Source organism: Acomys minous, assembly GCF_964271855.1.
Source record: "Acomys minous genome assembly, chromosome: 15".
NCBI lineage: Eukaryota > Metazoa > Chordata > Mammalia > Rodentia > Muridae > Acomys > Acomys minous.
The window spans coordinates 75,912,774-75,932,777 of NC_140497.1; the positions used below are offsets into that span (position 1 = coordinate 75,912,774).

Here is a 20,004-nt window from a genome sequence, read left to right on the forward strand (position 1 = left end):
GGGCCTCCTTTCACCCTCTCTCCAAGAAACAAAACAAGCCTCGTTCCCGTTTAATGTCTCTGTATCTTCGACTTCCCTCCTGGTGCCTGTAGTAGAGGATTTCTAACCCCCAACCCCATCCCCACCCCCACGCCAAGTTCCTGGAATAATTCACAAGACTCAGTTATTATTTTACAAGTCCTTAGGATCTTCTCTGACTAGCTCACAACTTAGAATAACCCATTATATTAATCTCCATTTTGCCGTGTGGCTAGTTACCTGAACTCAGGTACCATGTGTCTGTTCTCTTCACATTTTGCCACCTGGCTCTATCCCAGAATCCCTTCTGCCTGCCAGGTGTCCTACTTATTTCTTGCCTCAGTCATAGGCCATAGGTTTTTTTTTTTTTAATTGACAGGCATTTGAATCATACATAGGCACCTACTAGAGGTGCCTATGGCTTTCCCATTATCCTGTCATGAGTGTCTCCAGGGAAAACCCCACTCCTGCTCTGCTTCCTGTAGTGCCTTCCTGGTGGCCTCCTAGCCAGATAACTTGCTATTAGCACCAACTGAAGTCACTCTCAGTTTGAAGCTGAATCAAGTGCCAGACAAGTTGGATGCAAGGTGCCAAATAGATGAGCACAGGCTGCACTCATGTCACCTGTCTGCAGTGGGAACTGCCCCCTAAACTGAGACCTTTGACACTTCCAGTCACTGTACCCAAGTGCCCCAGTCTCACTTTGTTCACTTGGCCATTGTAGCAGCTTTCTCAACAGTGAGTTTGTCAGCACTGGGCAGAAACCACTGTCCTGCCAACTTAAGGTCCATCTGTGGAGGGGTTTGTTTGGCTGCTTTAAGACTAAAGCTACCGCCAAAGGCACTGGATAGAGAAGTTTTATTTGCCTGTTTGGTCTGTTGGTTTTGCTTTGTTTGTTTTATGGCTTTTGTACTAATTTAGACTCTCTAAGGGGAAAAAAAGGGACATGACTTTTAAGCACTTTTGGGAGGTCTGAGCCCAGAGTAATAATAAAAAGGGAAAGGAATAGGTTGATTTTTTTTTTCTCCTCTGCCATTCTTATATATTTCTATTTCTTTTGTGCTTATTTCACGAATTGATCTACATCAGCTCTTAACAATCGAACCAGATTCAAATCCTGTGCTCTTCGTTTTGTTTTTCATACATTTGTACAATGAGTTTCTGTGATTTACACACATCCCGCTCACATCTCCGCTCTCAGTCTCCTTTTCCTGCTGGAACCCTCTCCTCGAGTCCCCTCTTACTTTCAAGTCTGCTTTCTAATGTGTGGTTCACTGAGTTTAATTAGCATTCTTTCCCCAGCATGGGTGGGAGGTTATTTAGTAGAGCATAAACATCTATCAGTGACTACATCACGGAAGAAATGACACCAGCTCCCCCGACAACCTTTAAGGAAGAAATGACACCAGCTCCCCCGACAACCTTTAAGTGCCAGTAGTCCTCCAGGAGGGGGTAAGGACTCACGCGCCCCACATGCATGATAAACTTTTGAGGGGCCAGTCTCGCGCAGATAGCCACAGCTGCCAGGCCTTCAGGAATACAGCTACCGTCTTGTCCAGAAGACATCTTTTTGTGGCGCGCACCTTTCCATCCTCTGGCTCTTACAGTCTTTCCACTCCCCCTTCCACGACGTTCAGGGCGTGTGGAAAGGGGTTATATAGCTGCTCCACCATCACGTCGTCTCGGCACTTTCAGGCACGCGTTTCTGCGTTTACCGCCACTCCCTACAATAAGAAACATCTCTGATCTGGCATGGCACTAATCTCTGGCTTCAACATGGGTACTCAGAAGGCAGTTGAACAAGACCATTTAGCAAAATAAGTCCTCGTAGGCTCTCCACTATGGTGCATGACCCTCCCAGCCACAGGCTTTTGACCAGTTTCACAGAACTGAATCCTACACTTATAAAAGGCCTGCAGTTTTTGCGTGACATCATCTCTTTCACCTGGTGGAGAATGGTTGATTATTTTAACTACTTCCAAATGCACTTAATGTAGTTGCATTAAGGACCTAATCAACTGGCAGAATATTATTTTAAAAATCTCCCTGTATGTCTAAATATTTCTTTATAGATCATTATTTATCAGCTAAAGAGTCACTGCCCCATGAAATCAACGTTCAGACCATTGCTTTAATAGCACCCGTTAACTTGAACATCTTCAAGCTTTATTGTCTTTGTTCCAAAGATGAGAAATAAGTCATTTCACCGGTGTGGGCCGCCATCCATCATGATCATGGGTAATCCTCGCTTATCCTCGGAGCCGAGCCTCTGATGTGGAGAAAGCATCACACAGTGATGACCACATGCAATTTCCTCGCAGCTGCAGGGCCACGTATTAGAGTATGTTGCAGCTGCTGAGTTCAGATATTAATTTTTGATTTGTTTAAAATTTTGAGCATGTCTGCATGCTGTGTCTATTTAGAAAACAAATAGAATCTTCTAGTGCTTAAAACAAGAAATGTATTTATTTTTATCTGGCGCTCGTTCTCTTTCTCCCGACTTCTCTGTAATGTGTTCATTAATTTGCTTGCTCAGAGTGTGAATTCAGTGTTTATTAACAAGGTGGCACATACACAAACAACTGGAATCCCATCTGCCTGCTCCCCACCACACACGTGCTCCTTATACACCAGTGATCTGAAGCAGGCTGAGCGTAAATGTATTTCGAGTCTCACTTTTCTCCTTGTCACTCTTAATGAATGTTATACTTAAAGACCCTGCACTGTAATTGCAATGGTGACAAAGAAGAATTTACTTGCTGAGTGGTAGTCGGAGGACTCCGAGAGGCAGCTTCCCAGCAACAGGTGCTGTTTAAGCAATCCATGTGTGCACACATCGTTTGGGTATATTTGAGGTCAACCTCCTGTCTCTTGATTGTAAGCAGGAAGATGAGCCGTGGGGTGCCGTCCTGCAGAGGCGGGGCTTTAGGGTAGGATGGGAATCCTCAGCGAGGCTGTCAGCTTGGTGGGATGGAGATTCTGATCCCTATTTTGGCTACTTCAGTACCAGCAAAGATTGAGCAGCAGCCACTGAAGCCTCCTCTGGAGTGTCCCAAGCAACTGCTTCAGCTATGTCACAAACACGAGTGGAAAGGGGGATGAGGAACATTGCAGGAGAATTCATTGTGGGGTTTGTTTGCTTCGCTGAGGACACTACCACGTCCATTTTAAGGTCATCGTTTCTGGCTGGATGTATTCCTATGGTATGTGGGCAGTGAGAGTCCGAATCACTAGTGTCAGATGGTTACCACCTACCAAGGAGAAGCAGGAGTTTCCTCCAAATCAGATCAGTCCTTAGACAATACGGAATGGACTGCATGAAGTGAGCAATGTCACAGCAGTTCACAGGGACACACAGTCATCTCCTGCAGGGCCTGGAGATAGGACACTTGTCACCTTTAAATTTGTTTAGATTGTATAAAAGACACATTTGGGTGGCCCTGGGGACATTTCTCTCTTCATTAGCTCAGATAGTAACTGACAAAGCAGTTGTAAATTCACCTCCCCCTCTTTCTTTATCACACATACAAGCACACACACACACAAGAGGGGGGAGGGAGAGAGAGAGAGAGAGAGAGAGGAGGAAGAGGTAGAGGACGAAGTAGCATCCTTTTCCTTCTATGGTGAAGTGGATTTTTGAAAACTAGGGGACCTCCAGGCTCTCCACACTTTCCTGCCATTGTTAAATTTTTATTGCATTTACTTACTTATTTTAAAGCATAGTTTCTCTTTTAATTTCATCTTCCCACATGGTTTTTCTTCTGTACTTATGAAACTAACTCTTTACACAGTTTTGGTGGCCGTCAGCAGGCAACACAAGCAGCTCTAAATCATATGGCAGTTTTGGTCTTTCCCTGTTCAACAGCTCAATCCCTGTTCTTGTTATGAACAGCTGAGCAAAGGCACTTTCTCCAGAAATGTCCTGGGAATCAGAAGCCTCTACAATATTCTGGATGAAAACCATCTTAGTAGCTTTTTTCTTAGGCATACAAGGAGTGCAACTCATACAATGCATTGGCAGCGTGTGACCATGGCTCTTTTTGGCACAACTGCTCTTCGTTACTTTCTTTGTTTCTCTCTCTTTCTCTTTCTCTCTTTCTCTTTCTTTTTGCCATCTTGGACCACAACTTGAAAAATATCATATTTATTTATGTGTGTATATATTCATGGGCATGTGTGTCACAACATGTATATTGAGGTCAGAGAATAATTTCTAGGGCTCAGTTCTCTCCTTCTACATGTAGGTCTCAGGGCTTGAACTCACATTGTCAGGCTTAATGGCAAGCACCTACTTCCACTGAGCCATCACACTGACCCTCCTAGTATTTTTGTTCAATAATCTTTTTTTAAATCTAGGAACTACATAGGAATTACCTGCTGCAAACAATTGAATTGACCCAAATTGGCCTAGATATCCATTTTAAAGGGGTTGTGAGGGACTAATATTTTTCAAAAGGTCGTGTTGAGTCATATATCAGACATGTTCTTCTTTCTCAAGTCACACCTCAACACCGCAACTCTCTGTCATGAGTTTCCATGTATTTGTGTTGAGTACTTCTTTTAAGATTTACTTATGTATTTTAGGACTTTGTCTGCATTTGTGTCTGCACACCAAAAAACAGCATCAGATCCCATTATAGGTGGTTGTAAACGGCCATGTGATTGGGGGGAATTGACTCAGAAACTTCTGGAAGATCAGCCCATCCTCTTAACAACTGAGCCATCTTTCCAGCCCGTGTTGAGTATTTTAAGCCTGCTTAACAAAACATACACCTGACCCTGCTGTAAAATATTATCCACAGAAAGAGGCATTCTGCATAGTGGACAAAGAACAATTTGAGGGGGCTAGGAACAGATCAGTAGGGACCTCACTCTCTCTCTCAGCAAAGGTTTCACATTGGGAGCCACAGGATGTCAGAATTTGAGGTGATGGTTTTCTGCTGTGGTTCTAAGATGTTATTCTATTACCACTTTGTATGAAACAATTTCTCAATAAGTGGTAAATAAAAAGATACCCCAGTAAAGAGACTGATGCCACTCCATCACCCGACCCTACACATACATGCCAACCCTTTACTATTATTATTATTTTTATTTACCAGGATCTTCCTAACTTGGCCTAGCCATATTTCAAGTGGCTTCTTTGTGTGTTCTTTCTTTGTCTGAGACAAGATCTCTCTGGATAACTCAGGCTGGCCTTGAATTTGTGGTAATCTTTTTTGCCCCAACTCCCTGATGCTGGGATTACAAAAATACACCACTATTCCCAGCTTTGTACACATATTCAGACCAGCCATATAGAAATTTGTTTCTTGGAGACATCCTATCTTATTCAACTACTGCCATTGGTTTTAGTGTTCCCTTTTTTTGAATCCTTTTCCATCCCCTCTCACCCTTACTCAGTTCTTTTGTCTTTGTAGGTAACGTGGCTTTCTCTCCCTGCCCCTTTCCTGAAAGTGTCCTTACATTTGAGCTAATTTGGCTCCTGCTACTTAGGGGCCAAGGCCCCCAATCCTCATCCTATAGCCTTGTGTATCTTCTGTCTCTATTATCACTCTATACCCACTATATCTTCTCCTGTTGCTCAGTCTGCCATCTCCATCATCCTGTCTCACAGAACACACTTTAGACAGCCCTCCTTAAGGCAAGAGGCTGGGCCCACTTCTGCTCAGCCTCTAACTTGTTCCCTGGGAGGAGAATCTGCTACAAAGTGATTGGTCCTGCTACTCCAGAGTAGGATGCTTCTCTAGGCTGGGGTAGGAATATGGTGAGGATACGGCTTGTATTGATGGAGGATGGCCAGGGTTTGTTCATCCTAATGCACATTGGTGACTGGGTTGATGGTCTTTTCCCCTCATATTTTATTTCTCACCTATGCCTTGGACTTACAAATTGGGTATCTTTGGCAGTGAGGTTTTTGGTGAATTCCCAGGGAGAGCTGTGACATCATGCTGCCTGTTCAGTGGAGGTGGCTGCAAACGGTAAGGAAAGAACGGACGGGTAAATGTTGCACATTATTGTTTCCTTGTACACACTGGTTACTTGGACATAATCATATACTCCAAGTCATGTAACTTACTCTGCTGGATACTGTAGCCACTTATATGTTTTTGTTCTTTGAAAATTATTTTTTCAAATATTTAACTTCACCTACAAGTATAAAGTAAGGCAAAATATGGTAAGCCAAGTTTTTTACCAGCCTGCCTAACCAGGTGTGTGTGTGTGTGTGTGTGTGTGTGTGTGTGTGTGTGTCTGCCTGCCTGCCTGTGTGAGTTAAAGTATATTAAGATATATATCTTAAATACACACATATTATACGTACACATAATTGTAGTGCTGGCAAAGTTACGACAAAAAGAGACTCAGCTGTCTCTTAGAAACACAAAGTGGTATAAGCCTTCTGGAAAGAAATTTGTGATGTTTATTAAGAATTGTGCATTGTTTTTTATGCCTGCCATGGTAAAGGTGTGTGTTCATCTGAGTTGGGCATGTGTGAACCCTGGAATTAAATGCTTCATCTCAGTTTTCTCACTTTCAAGGGAACAGAGCAGGATGATGAGACAGAATAGATTTGCACTGTGGCAGTTGAGACAACACCTGATGCATGTACAGAGGCCACAAATACAGCTCTAACCATATTATTAGTTGTACTTTTTCATGTTACCCTTTAAAAATCATCAGAAGTGCAGATAAAGATTTATGCCCAAAGCTTTGTTTTATAGCCTTAAGTAGAAAAGTGGACACAAATGTCCACTCCACAATAAAAATGACCATTTCTGTTTGTTTGTTGACTTAAAACTGTGATATTATGTAGTCCTTAAAAAACAGTGTTGACGAAACACCCCTAAATGATGACGGGGCTGAGTGGGAAGTGCTGTGTGTCCACATTTCATATAATCTCATCTGTGTAAAAAAATCTACACACGAAAGGCTCTGCAGAAAAAGCACAGAAGAAAATAAAATGTCAACATTCGTAGCAATGAACTCTGAGAAGCATTCCTAAGGTGGTATGTTTTTTGATTATATCTTGAAAAACTATTTTTTTAATATCTCATTCCACAGACTGCTTTCCTGTCAGAGAAATAAAATCCTCGAATCCCTTTAGAGCACTGCTGAGCCTTTCTTCTATGGACAGCCTTAAGCCAGCTTGCAGGTGGTACCCAGTGGGTCTGGCCACTTGTAGGCTGCCATCCTGAGCTCTGTGTCTGCCCTAGGGGACCATACGTCTCTGAATATAAGTCACAACATTCCTATCGATCCTTGGGCTCTTGTTGCTCTGGTTACTGGCCTCCTTGCTGTATCATCAGTCATCCTGAGATCTCCCAAGGAATTCTTTCCAAAAAAGATTTTGACTTCAAGCTTCTGGGGCGGGGGAAGCTATTTCCTAGATTTTAGAAATTTATTATTATTTTTTTCCTTGGTTTAATAAAAATCAGTCAGCCAACCATGATTCACAGCAGGGTTCCACCGCATTTGTATTTAAGTGGTGTTTTGTTGGGGCGAGGGTATGACAAGAGTGAGAAGGGACGCTCGGATGAAGGGCCTAATGCAGGAAGTCCCTCAGATGTGGTTTGGGAATGAATTTATTCATAGGATCGGATATTCGGTGGGACTCCTTGAACAATAGAATAAATAAAGGCAGTGAACAAAAAGAGTCAGAAAGTCCAACTTTTCAAACGGTAGTAGTTATAATCTCCTGTGTAGGCAGAGCTGTGATCTAACTTGGATGAATGTGCCACTCTGGGCAACTCATGGTTGACTTTTATATTTTCAGATGTCATTTATTGATTTCTTCTTTGCCTCTGGGTAGTCACACTATCATGCCATGTGATATGTCATGGATTGATGGATGCCTTCTTATGATGGCTTTAACAGAGAGCTATGGAAGGACGCAGCGGCCCTGAGTGATTGCAGCCAGCACTCTGGAGCCCTTTCCACTGGCTTCTGGTATCTGTAAGCACAAAGCCAGCCATGTTTGGTTTGAGGCTTCCGCAGACTTGGTTGGGGGCTGGAAGTTTATTGAAGGCTGTATCAGTTACTTTCCACTTTGCTGTGATCAAATGTATGAAAGAAGCAAACTAAGAGAGGAAGGGTTTGTTTTGGCCTGTACCTTATGACAATACTGACCTCGTAGCCGAGAAAGGCATGGTAAAGGAAAGCTCTGTGGGGGGAGGTATGGCAGCAAATCTGAGTTATCAGACAGCACTCTATCTGTAAGCTGGAGACGGAACTATTAGTGTCGGCGTGCAGCTAGCTTACCCCTTTTAGGTCAGCTCATGGGCATGGTGCCACCACATTCAGGACGAGTTTTCCCTCTGCATTTAAACCTTTCTAGAAACAACCTCTAGGCAGCAGTTCTCAACCTCAGGGTTGTAAACCCTTTGGGAGGGTTGAATGACCCTTTCACAGGGATCGCCCAAAAAGCATTGGGAAACACAGATATTAACATTACACTTCATAACAGTAGAAAAATTACAGTTACAAAAGAGCAACAAAATAATTTTATGGCTGGGGGGGGTCACCACAGTATGAAGAGCTGTATCAAAGGATCTCAGCATCAGGAAGGTTGAGGACCATTGCCCTAGACAATTCCAGAGACATGGCTCTCGGTCTCAAGTTGACAGTCAAGGTTAGCGGTCACAAGGATTGTGATGACTTCCTATAGGCACCTGTCCGTTGGAGGCATAGCAGGGGGAACCAGCCAGTGTAAGCAACGGGATGAACTGTGCCTGGAGGAGAGGCGCTGCTTCAAGGAGTAAGGCTGGTCCCAAGGGTTGCACGTGTGGGATTTCTCAGAGGACTAGAAGGAAGCCAGTCAATCTTGTCATTTAGAGTCCCCCAGAGACCTTTTCAAGACAAATAGTTCTGGAGGCTGAAACAGAACACATTGAGGAAAGGTAGGAAGCAGGTGATGTGTTAGGTTTTTTTTTTTTTCCCCTCTGACCACATCTCTGACAAAGGAGCAAGTCAAGGAAAAAAGGCTTTTATTTTGGCTTGCAGTTCTAAGGGATACCATTCATTATGGTGGAAGAAACGCCGCCATAGTAGGTAGTAGGAGCTTGCTCACATTAGGTTAACCAGTAGGGCTGATAAAATGAGGCTAGAAGCCAGACTAGACTGTAACCTCAGGGCCTACTCCTCCCAAACCCAAGAAACCACTTCCTCTAGATAGGCCCTCCTTCCTGAAGGTTCTACAACCTCCCAAAGTGGCCTCACTCAACTGAGTTTTCAAATACATGAGCCTGTGGGGGGGCCATTTTTCAACCGAGGCTGGAACAGGAAAAGGCAGTAGGGAAAGACAGGGAACCAAGATGTTTGTACAGAAACCCCCTGAGAGCGGGAGGTAGTGTGTGTAGGAGTTGGGCCAAGGACAGACTTAAAGGGGTTGGGGAGAATGCTGACAACAGACAGAATCCATTATGTCAGTGAAGAATCCCATGAGGTGGAAAATGAGATAAAAATGAGTAAAGATGGATGTTCACAGATGAAAGAAGCAAGTGCAGGGCATGATGTGTGGGAGCTGAGTGACGTCAGCCAGAACGCTTGGTGGGCGCAGTTTTGTAGTTTCTTGGAAAGAGTAGAGAGGGTTTCAGGGAGGCTGCTGAAGAAGCAGAAAGGACTGCTCATAGCCCAGCCCCAGCCAGATAGTGTAACAGATACACAGTTTTGTTTTTCTTCAGGCATACAGCTCACAGAGATCCCCAGCATCAGAGAGATACATAAATACCTAGTCCTTACAACCTCAGACTTCTCCAGAGCTCTGCCTACTTTCTCCTCAAAGTGTCACGATGATGCTAATTCTCTTCCGTGTCTCTGGTTGAGAGCACCTCAGTCAGCTGTACCTATTCTCCCAAGTGAACCCCTGCCAATCTTGTCCATGCACGCACAAACCTGGGGCACTCTGTGCACGCTTGCCTCAAGGAGGGTGAGTCATGGCGTCCTAGCCAATGAGGCCTTTGTTGAGGAGGGAACGCCTGCTGGCCTTCTCTCCTTGCAGAACACTTCCTGCATCTCCTCTATTTTCTGGAGCATGTCCGCTTCTTTAGACACAGCTCTAAGGTTACACATCTGCGTGAGGGAGGCAAAGGGTAAGAACAAAGTGCCCGGCATTCTGCAAGTCGTTCTCAGGAATGGGAGTCCTGGAACACCCTCCTTCTCATATTTCCCATAGTGCGGTCACCACTTCCATCATGGTGCACTGAAGAGCAGTAATAAGGATGCGTTTGGCTCGTAGACATCATGTGCTGTTTCTAATATTGGCAAAAGGCTGCCTGCTATTTGAAAGTTCGAGAAAGGTCAGAGTCCTTGGTTTGTGTGATGGTAGAAGACCCAGCATTCTTTGACTTGACTTCTGGAGCAGTGGCTGTAGTGGGTTTCTAGGGCTTCGGTCTCTTGCTAATGGGAATGAGATGCACTTCCTGTCCTGAGACTATTTGCAGTCGGTCAACAGTTAAAGCCACACCTAACGTGTCTCCAAAGATGCAGGGGCCAGATCTGTTTTATCAGAGATTATGAATTTAATCTATGTAGATGATATGGGATTTTTTTTCTCTTTCTTTTTCGTTTTGTTTTTTATTTATTTTTTAAGAGCAAATGTGTCCCAGATCACTGTCTTGACCTATAATGACAAGAGACGAAACAGACATCTGAGCCCTGGTAGGGTAGGAACAGGTGCCTACAGGTGCTCAGCGTCCCACAGAGGACCATGGCAAGGCCCTAAACCCAAGCTCTTTCCTCCCTGTCACACACCTCAACTGTTCATTTTGGTGGGTGACTCGGGATCCCTGAGTTTCCTGGGCCGTGGAGATGAAGGCTGGTGAATGAGGCTTCGAGGGTAATTACCACTTGAAGGCAGAGCGGGGGGAAGTGTTAGCCCACAATGGAAGCTGAACCCAATCGCGCTCTTTATTAAAGGATGACTAGTATATGAGTGAGAACAAGAGGGTTGCTCGCTGCATGAGAGAATTTGTTTTATGGCTTTAATCACAGCTGGTATGACAGAGCTGTTGAGAGCCATCTATCAGGTCATGAAAATGATTTTCCCCCCACTCACAGCCCTTCGTTATAACTCTATCTTCAGTTAAAGTCTAAAAAGGTGCAAGCAACACCATCCAATTATCTACTGACTTCCCCCTCCTCCCCATTCCAAAGGTGGACTGGAGAGCGCCGGCTCTTGAGCGCACACGGAGGAGTCCTGTGGCAGGCGCTTGAGCCTGCGCTGTAACTGAGGGGCACACAGCCCTCGAGGGCTCTTGCTCCTGAGGGAGAAGTTACACGTACTGGTCTTGCCGTTCCTGTTGGTCCAATGGTTCTCTTTACCACGTCAAGTTTCTGTCACACAAAGCCCAAGTACTGGACGGTCGTGCAATTGGAAAGAAATGAAAACTCAGTTGCTGTTGCTGGGCCGAGCATTGACTACAGCCATTTACTAAAAACCCTCAAGCCCATGATTTGTCCACGTCCTCAGCTTCTACTTTACTAGGGTGCTGCTGCCTCCAGGCTCCTCTCCGGATGGCTGGACCGCAGCTGTGGTAGCGGAACCCCTCTGGCCTGCCCTGTGGTGTACCGACTAGACTTCGGCTCATGAGCATCATCGATGCTTGTTTCTCTTCTTCCCCCTCCAGACTGCCATCCTCTGTGCCAGCACTGTGTGGCCAATCTTCATGACACTGGTAGTGTCTGCCTGAAGTGCCAGCATGCCCGCCACCTGCTGCTTGGGGATCGCTGTGTTCCAGACTGCCCTCCTGGATACTACACAGAGAAGGGCATGTGTAAAAGTGAGTAAGTGCTTGCCTTGGGTGGTTGCTGGTGGGGCTAAGTTCTTTTGACATCATAGAAGCACTGGCATCTCAGAGAGAGAGGAGTCTAGAAGCATCCAGCAGGGCTGCAGCCTGGCCCGGCGCCCTGTTTGGAGTCTTCATTTCCACAGGTTGGTTGCTTTGGGAGTCGCCTTAGTCGTTTTCTCGCTCTGAGACAGAATACTCGGGGAAAGCAAGTTAAGGAATGCAGAGCTTATTTTATCCTTCAGTTGAAGGGTCCAGACCTTCATGGGAGGAATGTCAAGGTGGCCCAAGCTTGAGACAGCTGGTTCCGCTGTGTCCCAGTTGGCAAGCATAGACCAATGGGTTCTGGTACTCAGCTTGCATTCTTCTCTGCCGTCATTCCACGGCCTCGGCCCATGTGCAGGCACTGTCTACAGTTAGGGCACATCATCCAGCCTCAGTTAACCTGATCTAGCTCTGCCACAAACACACCTAGAGGTCTGACTCCTATATGAGTCTAGAGCACGGCTGGGTGGCAACCCTAAGCACCATAAGGAGAACATCTGGCTTCGTAGTTTTTACTTGTGTCTCTTTCCCCGCTGTAGGATGCCATTCCTCCTGCAGAAGCTGCCAGAGTGGAGGACCTTTCTCCTGCTCCACGTGTGATGCTGGTCTGGTTCTGACTCACACTGGTACCTGCAGCACCACCTGCTTCCCTGGGCATTACTTGGATGAGAAGCAAGCTTGCCAGCGTAAGTGTAATGCACTGTCTCCTCTCCTGGCTTTCTGGGCCTTTGGAAGAAATGTGAAGTTCTTGCTTCCACCTTCACCTCCAGTAGCCTTTATTTCCTGTGATAAAGAACACTGTTCTGCACAGGCCATCGGGGTACCATTAGCAGACCCTGGCTTAGATGGCAGCCCAGTGGAAGGCACTTGCCTTCCTCAGTAGCAGCTGTGTGAGCTTAGGCGAGTCACTTAACTTCTCCATTTCAGTTACCCGATCCAAAGTCAAAGGGTTAATCGATCTCATCTTTATAGTTATCTCAACAACCCAGTCCTTTGATCCTCGGCCGAGAAAGGATCCGTGATGCTGTTCACTCAGTGGTCTAGGCACCTCTGTGGATTTAATTTACCTTCTACATTTATCTCCTGACGCTGTCAACCTGTTAGGTTCCGCTTCTTCCCACAATGCTAGTAATTTTTTCTTGTACAAGAGTTACATGTATAGATGTCATCTCAAATACATATGGTTATAATTAATTACACTGAATCAGACATACAGAGTTTGGATAAATGAGAGGAAGCAGTGGTCTGGAAAACAGTTGGGACACCCCCGACAGATGAAGGCTAAAGCGTCTTGTATTATTTTAAATCACTAAAAGTCACTCAGTAAACTGTCATACCGGGGCTAGAGAGCTGGCTCTGCAGCAACAAACACCTGTTGCTCTTGCTGAGCATCCAGGTTGGGCTCTAACCCACACATGGTGGCTTACAACCATCTCTTACTTCATTTCCGGGAGATTAGATGGCCAGTTTGGCCCTCCACAGGCACCGTACACATACAGTGTTTATACATAGATGTAGGAAAGCACCGTATAAATAAAACCAATATAAATAAACCCTTAAGTATTGGTCATATCTTTGAGAACCACGGTGAACAAATATAGTGGTGATATTTCCATTTTATGTTGTTGTAATTCTCGTGCTGATGGCTTTATAGACTAATAGCTTTGGGGAGCTTGTAGAGTTGGGGTGACTCTAGAAGTTTAAGCGCTGTTGTCACTTACCAGCATTATAGCCGTAAGCAAGTCAGTTCACCTTTGACTTTAGTGTCTTTCTATAGAGGGGGAATATCTTAGTTTCTTGTTGCTGAGGTTAAAAACACCTTGACAAAAGCAGTATAAGAGAAGAAGGGCTTATTTAGGCTTGTAATTCCAGAGGGACACAGTCCGCCATGAGGGAGAAGACCGGTAACAAGCATCCCAGTTGTGGCAGAAACAAAAGGCTGGCTGGCCTGCTTTGCATCCACAGCCAGGAAGCAGAGAATGAACAGGAAGTGGGGCTAGGCTGTAAAGAAGCATCAAGGGCCACCCTCAGAGATCCACTTCGTCCAGTGAGGCTCCACTGCTAAAGGTTCCATAAACTTCGCCAGCAACCGCAAGCTGGCTACCAAATGTCCAAGCACATAAGCCTATGGAAGTAACGTCTGTTTCAAACTGTGGTGGGGGATGTCACTGTAGCTACATCCTCATACTGTGGCACTTAGCACAGACGTAGCAGAGAGTGCGGTTTCTTTCACTATGGAGTAGTTACAGTTATCAAGCCCATCCAGAATGAAACACTAAGCGTCCAACAAAAGATGCTTCTGTAGATACAGGCAGGAAGAACGGTGTCACCGCTAGTTCAGTGAATTAGGTGTGAGCGTCTGCATTTTGGAGGAAAGTATATAAAACCCAGATTTTGCATCCCCCATCGAAGTTCTGGAGATAGAAACTTCTTTTGAACCAATGGGAAGATGTCCTCACATCTGATACAAAAACTCAGCATGTTATACATCAACCGTCCTCCAGCACAGGCACAGTCTATAGTGCAGCGGAGGCAGGAATGGATCTAGCGTTTCTATTCAAGAGCAAGAGTGTTTCTTGGTGAAAAAATAGCGACTTAGATTTATGAGGCTCTTCGCAGCCTCAGAATCACAGAAAGAGAAATCCAAAAGAACTAAACAGAATCCCTTGTATGAAGAATGGGTGACAAAAGCACGCCGCATTGCAATACTTCTCCTTGGGAAAGCCCTTGCCTTGCTGCAGGGTGGCCCCTGCACGAACTGCTGTCCTCCTGTGTAAACAGAATTGCTTGGAGTGTTTCCATTGAATTAAGACTCTCTTAACTCTCATCTTTAAGTTTCATTCCTTTCCATAACTGACTAAAGTAAGCCCCTAAATGGAGCTGAATTTCTATCACGTGACACACACACAAAAGCATCATCAATGCCCCTTTGTAGTGCTCATCAACATAGACAATTATAGAGTGCCAGTTTTTTTTAAATTTTATTTTATTTATTTATTTTTTGTTTGTTTGTTTTATTTTGTTTTTCAAGGCAGGGTTTCTCTGTGTAGCCTTGGCTGTCCGAGACTCACTTTGTAGACCAGGCTGGGCTTGAACTCACAGTGAGCTGCCTGCCTCTGCCTCCCGAGTGCTGGGATTAAAGGCGTGCGCCACTATGCACAGCCTAGAGTGCCAGTTTTAGAAACTGTACAGTAATAGGCCTTGTGAGAAATTGTACTGTGGGAAGCATCGATAAATATGTTACTAAAGAAAGTCAGGATTGTGGAACTTAACTCGGCTCTGTTTCAGAAGTATTTAGCAAGTGTGCTCTGTTTGCGCTGGAATTTAAGAGGAACCAGATGAGTTAGGAACTTTGAGAAGTAAACTGCTCGGCAATTGACTCCTGGGGCTTTGGAGTTGGAGAAGAGCTTCAGGGGTACCTAAGCCAGCCTTGCTCCCAAAGCAGGGCCGGGTGAGGGAAGGAAGCCAGTTCTGCTGTTGGGAGAATGGCTTGGGGTGCTCTTTCTGACTGGCTCTGGAATTTTTGTATGGAGAAATAAAGAGTAAGATCCGCCTCCTGACTCATTCATGTATTTGCCTTCCGGAATTTGTGAGGAACACATTTCCCTCCTAGACAGAGCTGGAGCCAGTGACCTGTTAAAGCAAAGGCACTTCTCAGACTGGAGCTGGGTCACATATTTAGAGAGTGTTTGAGTGCCACATGCTGTAAGGTCCCTTGCTGGTATATGAAGGGTACGGGTAATATATCTCTGCTCCCCTTAATGATTTCCAAAGTTAAGAGACCAGCCATCCAGAACTGCCTGCTTCCCCAGGCGAGGGCCCACTAGCATGGCTGCATCAGGGTGCACCTTTATGTATCCCCCATAGATGATGCAAAGAGAACACCCAGCCACAAGCCTCTGGTAAGGGAGGGAAGCCGAGGACCCAAAGGGCTCATGTGTGACATGTATGGGACTCTCCTGTGAAGGACAGGCACAGCCGTTTGCTGATTTCCTGGAGAGGAAGAGGTTGAAGACAGACGCTGGCCACCTGCTCCGCCATTCTCCTCCACTTACTCCATGTTCTAGAATGAGTCGGAGTTAAACTTAAGAGAGTTGGTGCTTATATAAAGGGGATGCAAATGTGTGTTAAGGATTTTCAGGAAAGAGTAAAAGGGATGGAGGTGGAGAAACGAGATTTGTAGAAATGCTGACCAGAAACTTTTTAGGATTTAAGAAAAATCAGGACAATTTTAGTAAAAGCATCACTGGTGAATACTAAGAGAGTGGACTGCAAGCAGACTAGATGTGGGGAAAGCAGAAAGGACTGTATGAGAGTACTCCAGCGGGGAGGACTGTGTGAGAGTACTCCAGCGGGGAGGACTGTGTGAGAGTACTCCAGCCGGGAGGACTGTGTGAGAGTACTCCAGCCGGGAGGACTGTGTGAGAGTACTCCAGCCGGGAGGACTGTATGAGAGTACTCCAGCGGGGAGGACTGTGTGAGAGTACCCCAGCGGGGAAGACTGTATGAGAGTACTCCAGCGGGGAGGACTGTGTGAGAGTACCCCAGCGGGGAGGACTGTATGAGAGTACTCCAGCGGGGAGGACTGTGTGAGAGTATCCCAGCGGGGAGGACTATATGAGAGTACCCCAGCGGGGAGGACTGTGTGAGAGTATCCCAGCGGGGAGGACTGTGTGAGAGTACCCCAGCGGGGAGGACTGTGTGAGAGTACCCCAGCGGGGAGGACTGTGTGAGAGTACCCCAGCAGGGAGGACTGTATGAGAGTACCCCAGCAGGGAGGACTGTATGAGAGTACCCCAGCAGGGAGGACTGTATGAGAGTACCCCAGCAGGGAGGACTGTATGAGAGTACCCCAGCAGGGAGGACTGTATGAGAGTACCCCAGCGGGGAGGACTGTATGAGAGTACCCCAGCGGGGAGGACTGTATGAGAGTACCCCAGCAGGGAGGACTGTATGAGAGTACCCCAGCGGGGAGGACTGTATGAGAGTACCCCAGCGGGGAGGACTGTATGAGAGTACCCCAGCAGGGAGGACTGTATGAGAGTACCCCATAAGGGGGGGATAATAGCCTTGGTTCGTTTCCAATTGTGGACATGATAAAAGCATAACGTTTCTAGTGTTTTGTTGGAGAGGTTGAACATCTACGGTTCAGTCAACACCTATATCTGGGTGAAAGAAGAAAAGAGTCAGGATAGACTCCAAGGTTCCCAAGAGTAGAAGGAGCAATGTTTGCTGTTACACTGGAGAGAGAGAAATCAGACCTGTCGGGGGCATCTTCCCAGAATGCCTCAATTACATGCCTGGCTACTAAGAATTACAACTGGGTAAGCCAATAAACCAGGCCACATCTAAGTCCAATGTCTTAAAATATAGCATTTCACAATCTCCACAATAAAGTTGTCACCTAAGGATAATATGTGTCTATATCATAAATGACAGGGAGGGGTTGATTTCCTAAGTAATGTTCAATAAAGCCATTCCTCTTAGAGGCAGTATGAGTTCTGTTGCTGAAATCACAGAACAATTTGGATGTGGGGTTCTTGTCCTTGGATTTATATTCATCGTCGGGGAAAACGGATTACCTTCTTCTATTTTGGAAAATAAAACTAATATTTTTCTATGTCTGTTGCCCACAGAAGGAGGTTATGGGCCATAATTAAAGGGCAAGTTGGAGCGGGGCTTTGTTCCAGTGCAGCATCTGCCTGGCTTTGCTCAGTGCCTCTGTGTTTGTGGTTTAATCATCTGGTCATCTCCCTTTTCTTCTCCACCCAGCCTGCAACACACATTGCAGAAGCTGTGATTCGCAGGGCAGCTGCACCTCCTGCCGAGATCCAAGCAAGGTCCTGCTCTTCGGGGAATGCCAGTATGAGAGCTGTGCCCCCCAGTACTACCTTGACATCTCCACCAAGACTTGCAGAGGTAAAGCTTTCTTCTGAACTGTGTGAGGATCCTTCTACTCAGGGATGCTCCTCTACTCTAGACACCCTTCTTAGGAGAACACTTTCATCTGATGTTTTCTACATCCTGTGCGGATACCAACAATGCTGTGTCCGTGCATTCATTTATTCGTGCTCTTATGCATCATTAGATAATTTATCTGAGCTCCTTCAAACTGCTCAGTTTTGTATCTGGCACTGGTAAACAGACCAGAGGTGGCAGGTAGCAAACAAAACCTTTAGTTGTATTTGGTCACAGATGTACTTTGTTTGGCCCACCGAATATTGTGATGTGTCAAAGTTTTAATTATCCCCTTTCACACCAGAACACATAATATGTAAGATTTGAGATTTTTCTATTTCTTTTGAATAAGTCTGAAATTTGGTAATAGTAGCTTTTTATCATTATAGTATGACTGCGGCTTGGACTGTGTAGCTCTTGTCCCCGCTTCGCCATGGTCGTCATTGTCCCCTCTGTGATATTAGGGATCCTCTGAGGATGCACGTTTCCTCTCCGTGCCTTGAGTGTTTTGCATCTGCAGCCCTGACTTGCTGGACTCAAAGCTTAAAGAAGTCAAGAGTTACGTCTGAATTGTTTATCTTTTCTCAGCACACGCAAATGGGTGAAAACACCAGGTTCGCCCAGGTTCCTGGTTCACCAGTGGCTGGAATTCTTGTGGCAGAGTTCAGCACGGGGGACAAAACAGGGTTTGGTTGTTTGCCTTGTCTCCTCTTAGGTTAGCTTCCCTCTGTGTTTCCTTTCAACCCTCTGGTTGTGGCAGAGAAGGGCCAGCTCAGAGAAGTGTCTAGTAAACTCAGGAAGCTCTGGGCCTCTGCAAAATTACATACTTTCCATGCCAAGAGATCCTGCTTGGCTGTCAACTTAGGTGGTCTTCCATGTTCAGAACCACTGGAGCTTTTCCGTTCTTTTCTTTCTAACCAGAAGCTGTCACTTTGTGGTGAAGAACAAGATTCTCTCAGATCCTCCGGGTTGTAAATGATTTCATAACTGTGCTGGTTTTCAAGGCTCTGTTTTTAGTCATCTTCCCTCAGGACTGATTCAACCAAATAAATGAAGGAGATTAACGTTATAAGCCTCCAGGACACGTGTACCATCCAGCATGCGTACCTACCACCTAAGGACTTAGAAATATTGTGGAAAGGGAGAGAAAAGATGAGTCGTCCCAGCTTTTTAGCTGAGTAGGAAAATGGGCTTGAGACAGCCATGAGGGGAAATATGTTCTCTGAGAAAAACAGTTGCTCTACAAACCTCTATTGAGCTGTTGAGATATACTGGGCACTGTGCTTAATTAGTTATTGTGATTGAAGCCAGGGAATCCATGCATCCTAAGGACGCACTGTTCCCTTGAGCTCCATCTCCGGCCTCTGTGCCAACTGTTTACACTCACTGTTTCATTTGTCTTTCCGGTGGCCTCAGCAAATGGGGTTCTAGTGTGTGTTTTATTTAGGACCCGAAGGTTTAAAGGAAGGTGGCCAGGAGAATGTGGAAGAAAAGCAGCAAAGTGGTGATGGAGTAGACTCTCCCAACTTTCAAACTCCCGTACCTTCACCAGGCTAAACTTCCCATTGTCCAGGTCCACAAGAAGATGAGCTAGAACATTGCCTTTCAGACATGAGCTCTCTAATTGCACCAGTGTTTCTCGACATCAAAAAAACACCAGCTACAAACATCATCATGAACGGAACAAGACTACCGATATGAGCAGCGACATGCTTCCCTGTGCCCCAGCCCCCAAGACGCCCAACTCAGAGCTGAGCCAGAGCCAGATGGGTATTTTTAACCATCTCCCTGGACCGTTGAGTCCCACATCCAAGGCTGGCCTTACTGCAGCACACGCTCCTTGATGCCTGCATGCCTCACTCTTATGTTCTCCCCGTGCAGTGAACTGTGTCCTTATAGGCGCATGCTGAACAGAGATATTAAAACAAGTTGCTTCTGCCCTAAATGAGGTCTTCCACCATCCAGCAATCCCCTTCTTTCTGGACAGTTCCTTCATCCATCGTTTGTTCTTTCTGCTATGCTGTCCCATTTGGGTGTTCCACAGGAAGAGCCATGAGTCTGGTGTCAGTGGAGGCAGCAGCATTCTTACTTCTGTCTCTTATACCTCTGTCTCTGGTGAACGCTGAGTCTCTGCAGGTCAGGATTAGGTCTGTGGGGCAACCCTGCTCTCTAGGGGTGGTCTGGCATGAAGAACTGGGGT

General features: G+C 45.8%; 1 protein-coding gene across 2 annotated transcripts in view; it reads left to right on the top strand.

The window, feature by feature from the left end:
• Positions 1-20,004, top strand: part of FRAS1 (Fraser extracellular matrix complex subunit 1) — a 408,415-nt gene that overhangs the window by 244,344 nt on the left and 144,067 nt on the right. For both annotated transcript variants that reach the window (XM_084760406.1, XM_084760407.1), the window contains 3 exons: positions 11,643-11,795; positions 12,386-12,532; positions 17,619-17,765. In XM_084760406.1, coding sequence (XP_084616532.1) covers positions 11,643-11,795; positions 12,386-12,532; positions 17,619-17,765 — 447 coding nt within the window. The remainder of the gene's footprint in view (positions 1-11,642; positions 11,796-12,385; positions 12,533-17,618; positions 17,766-20,004) is intronic.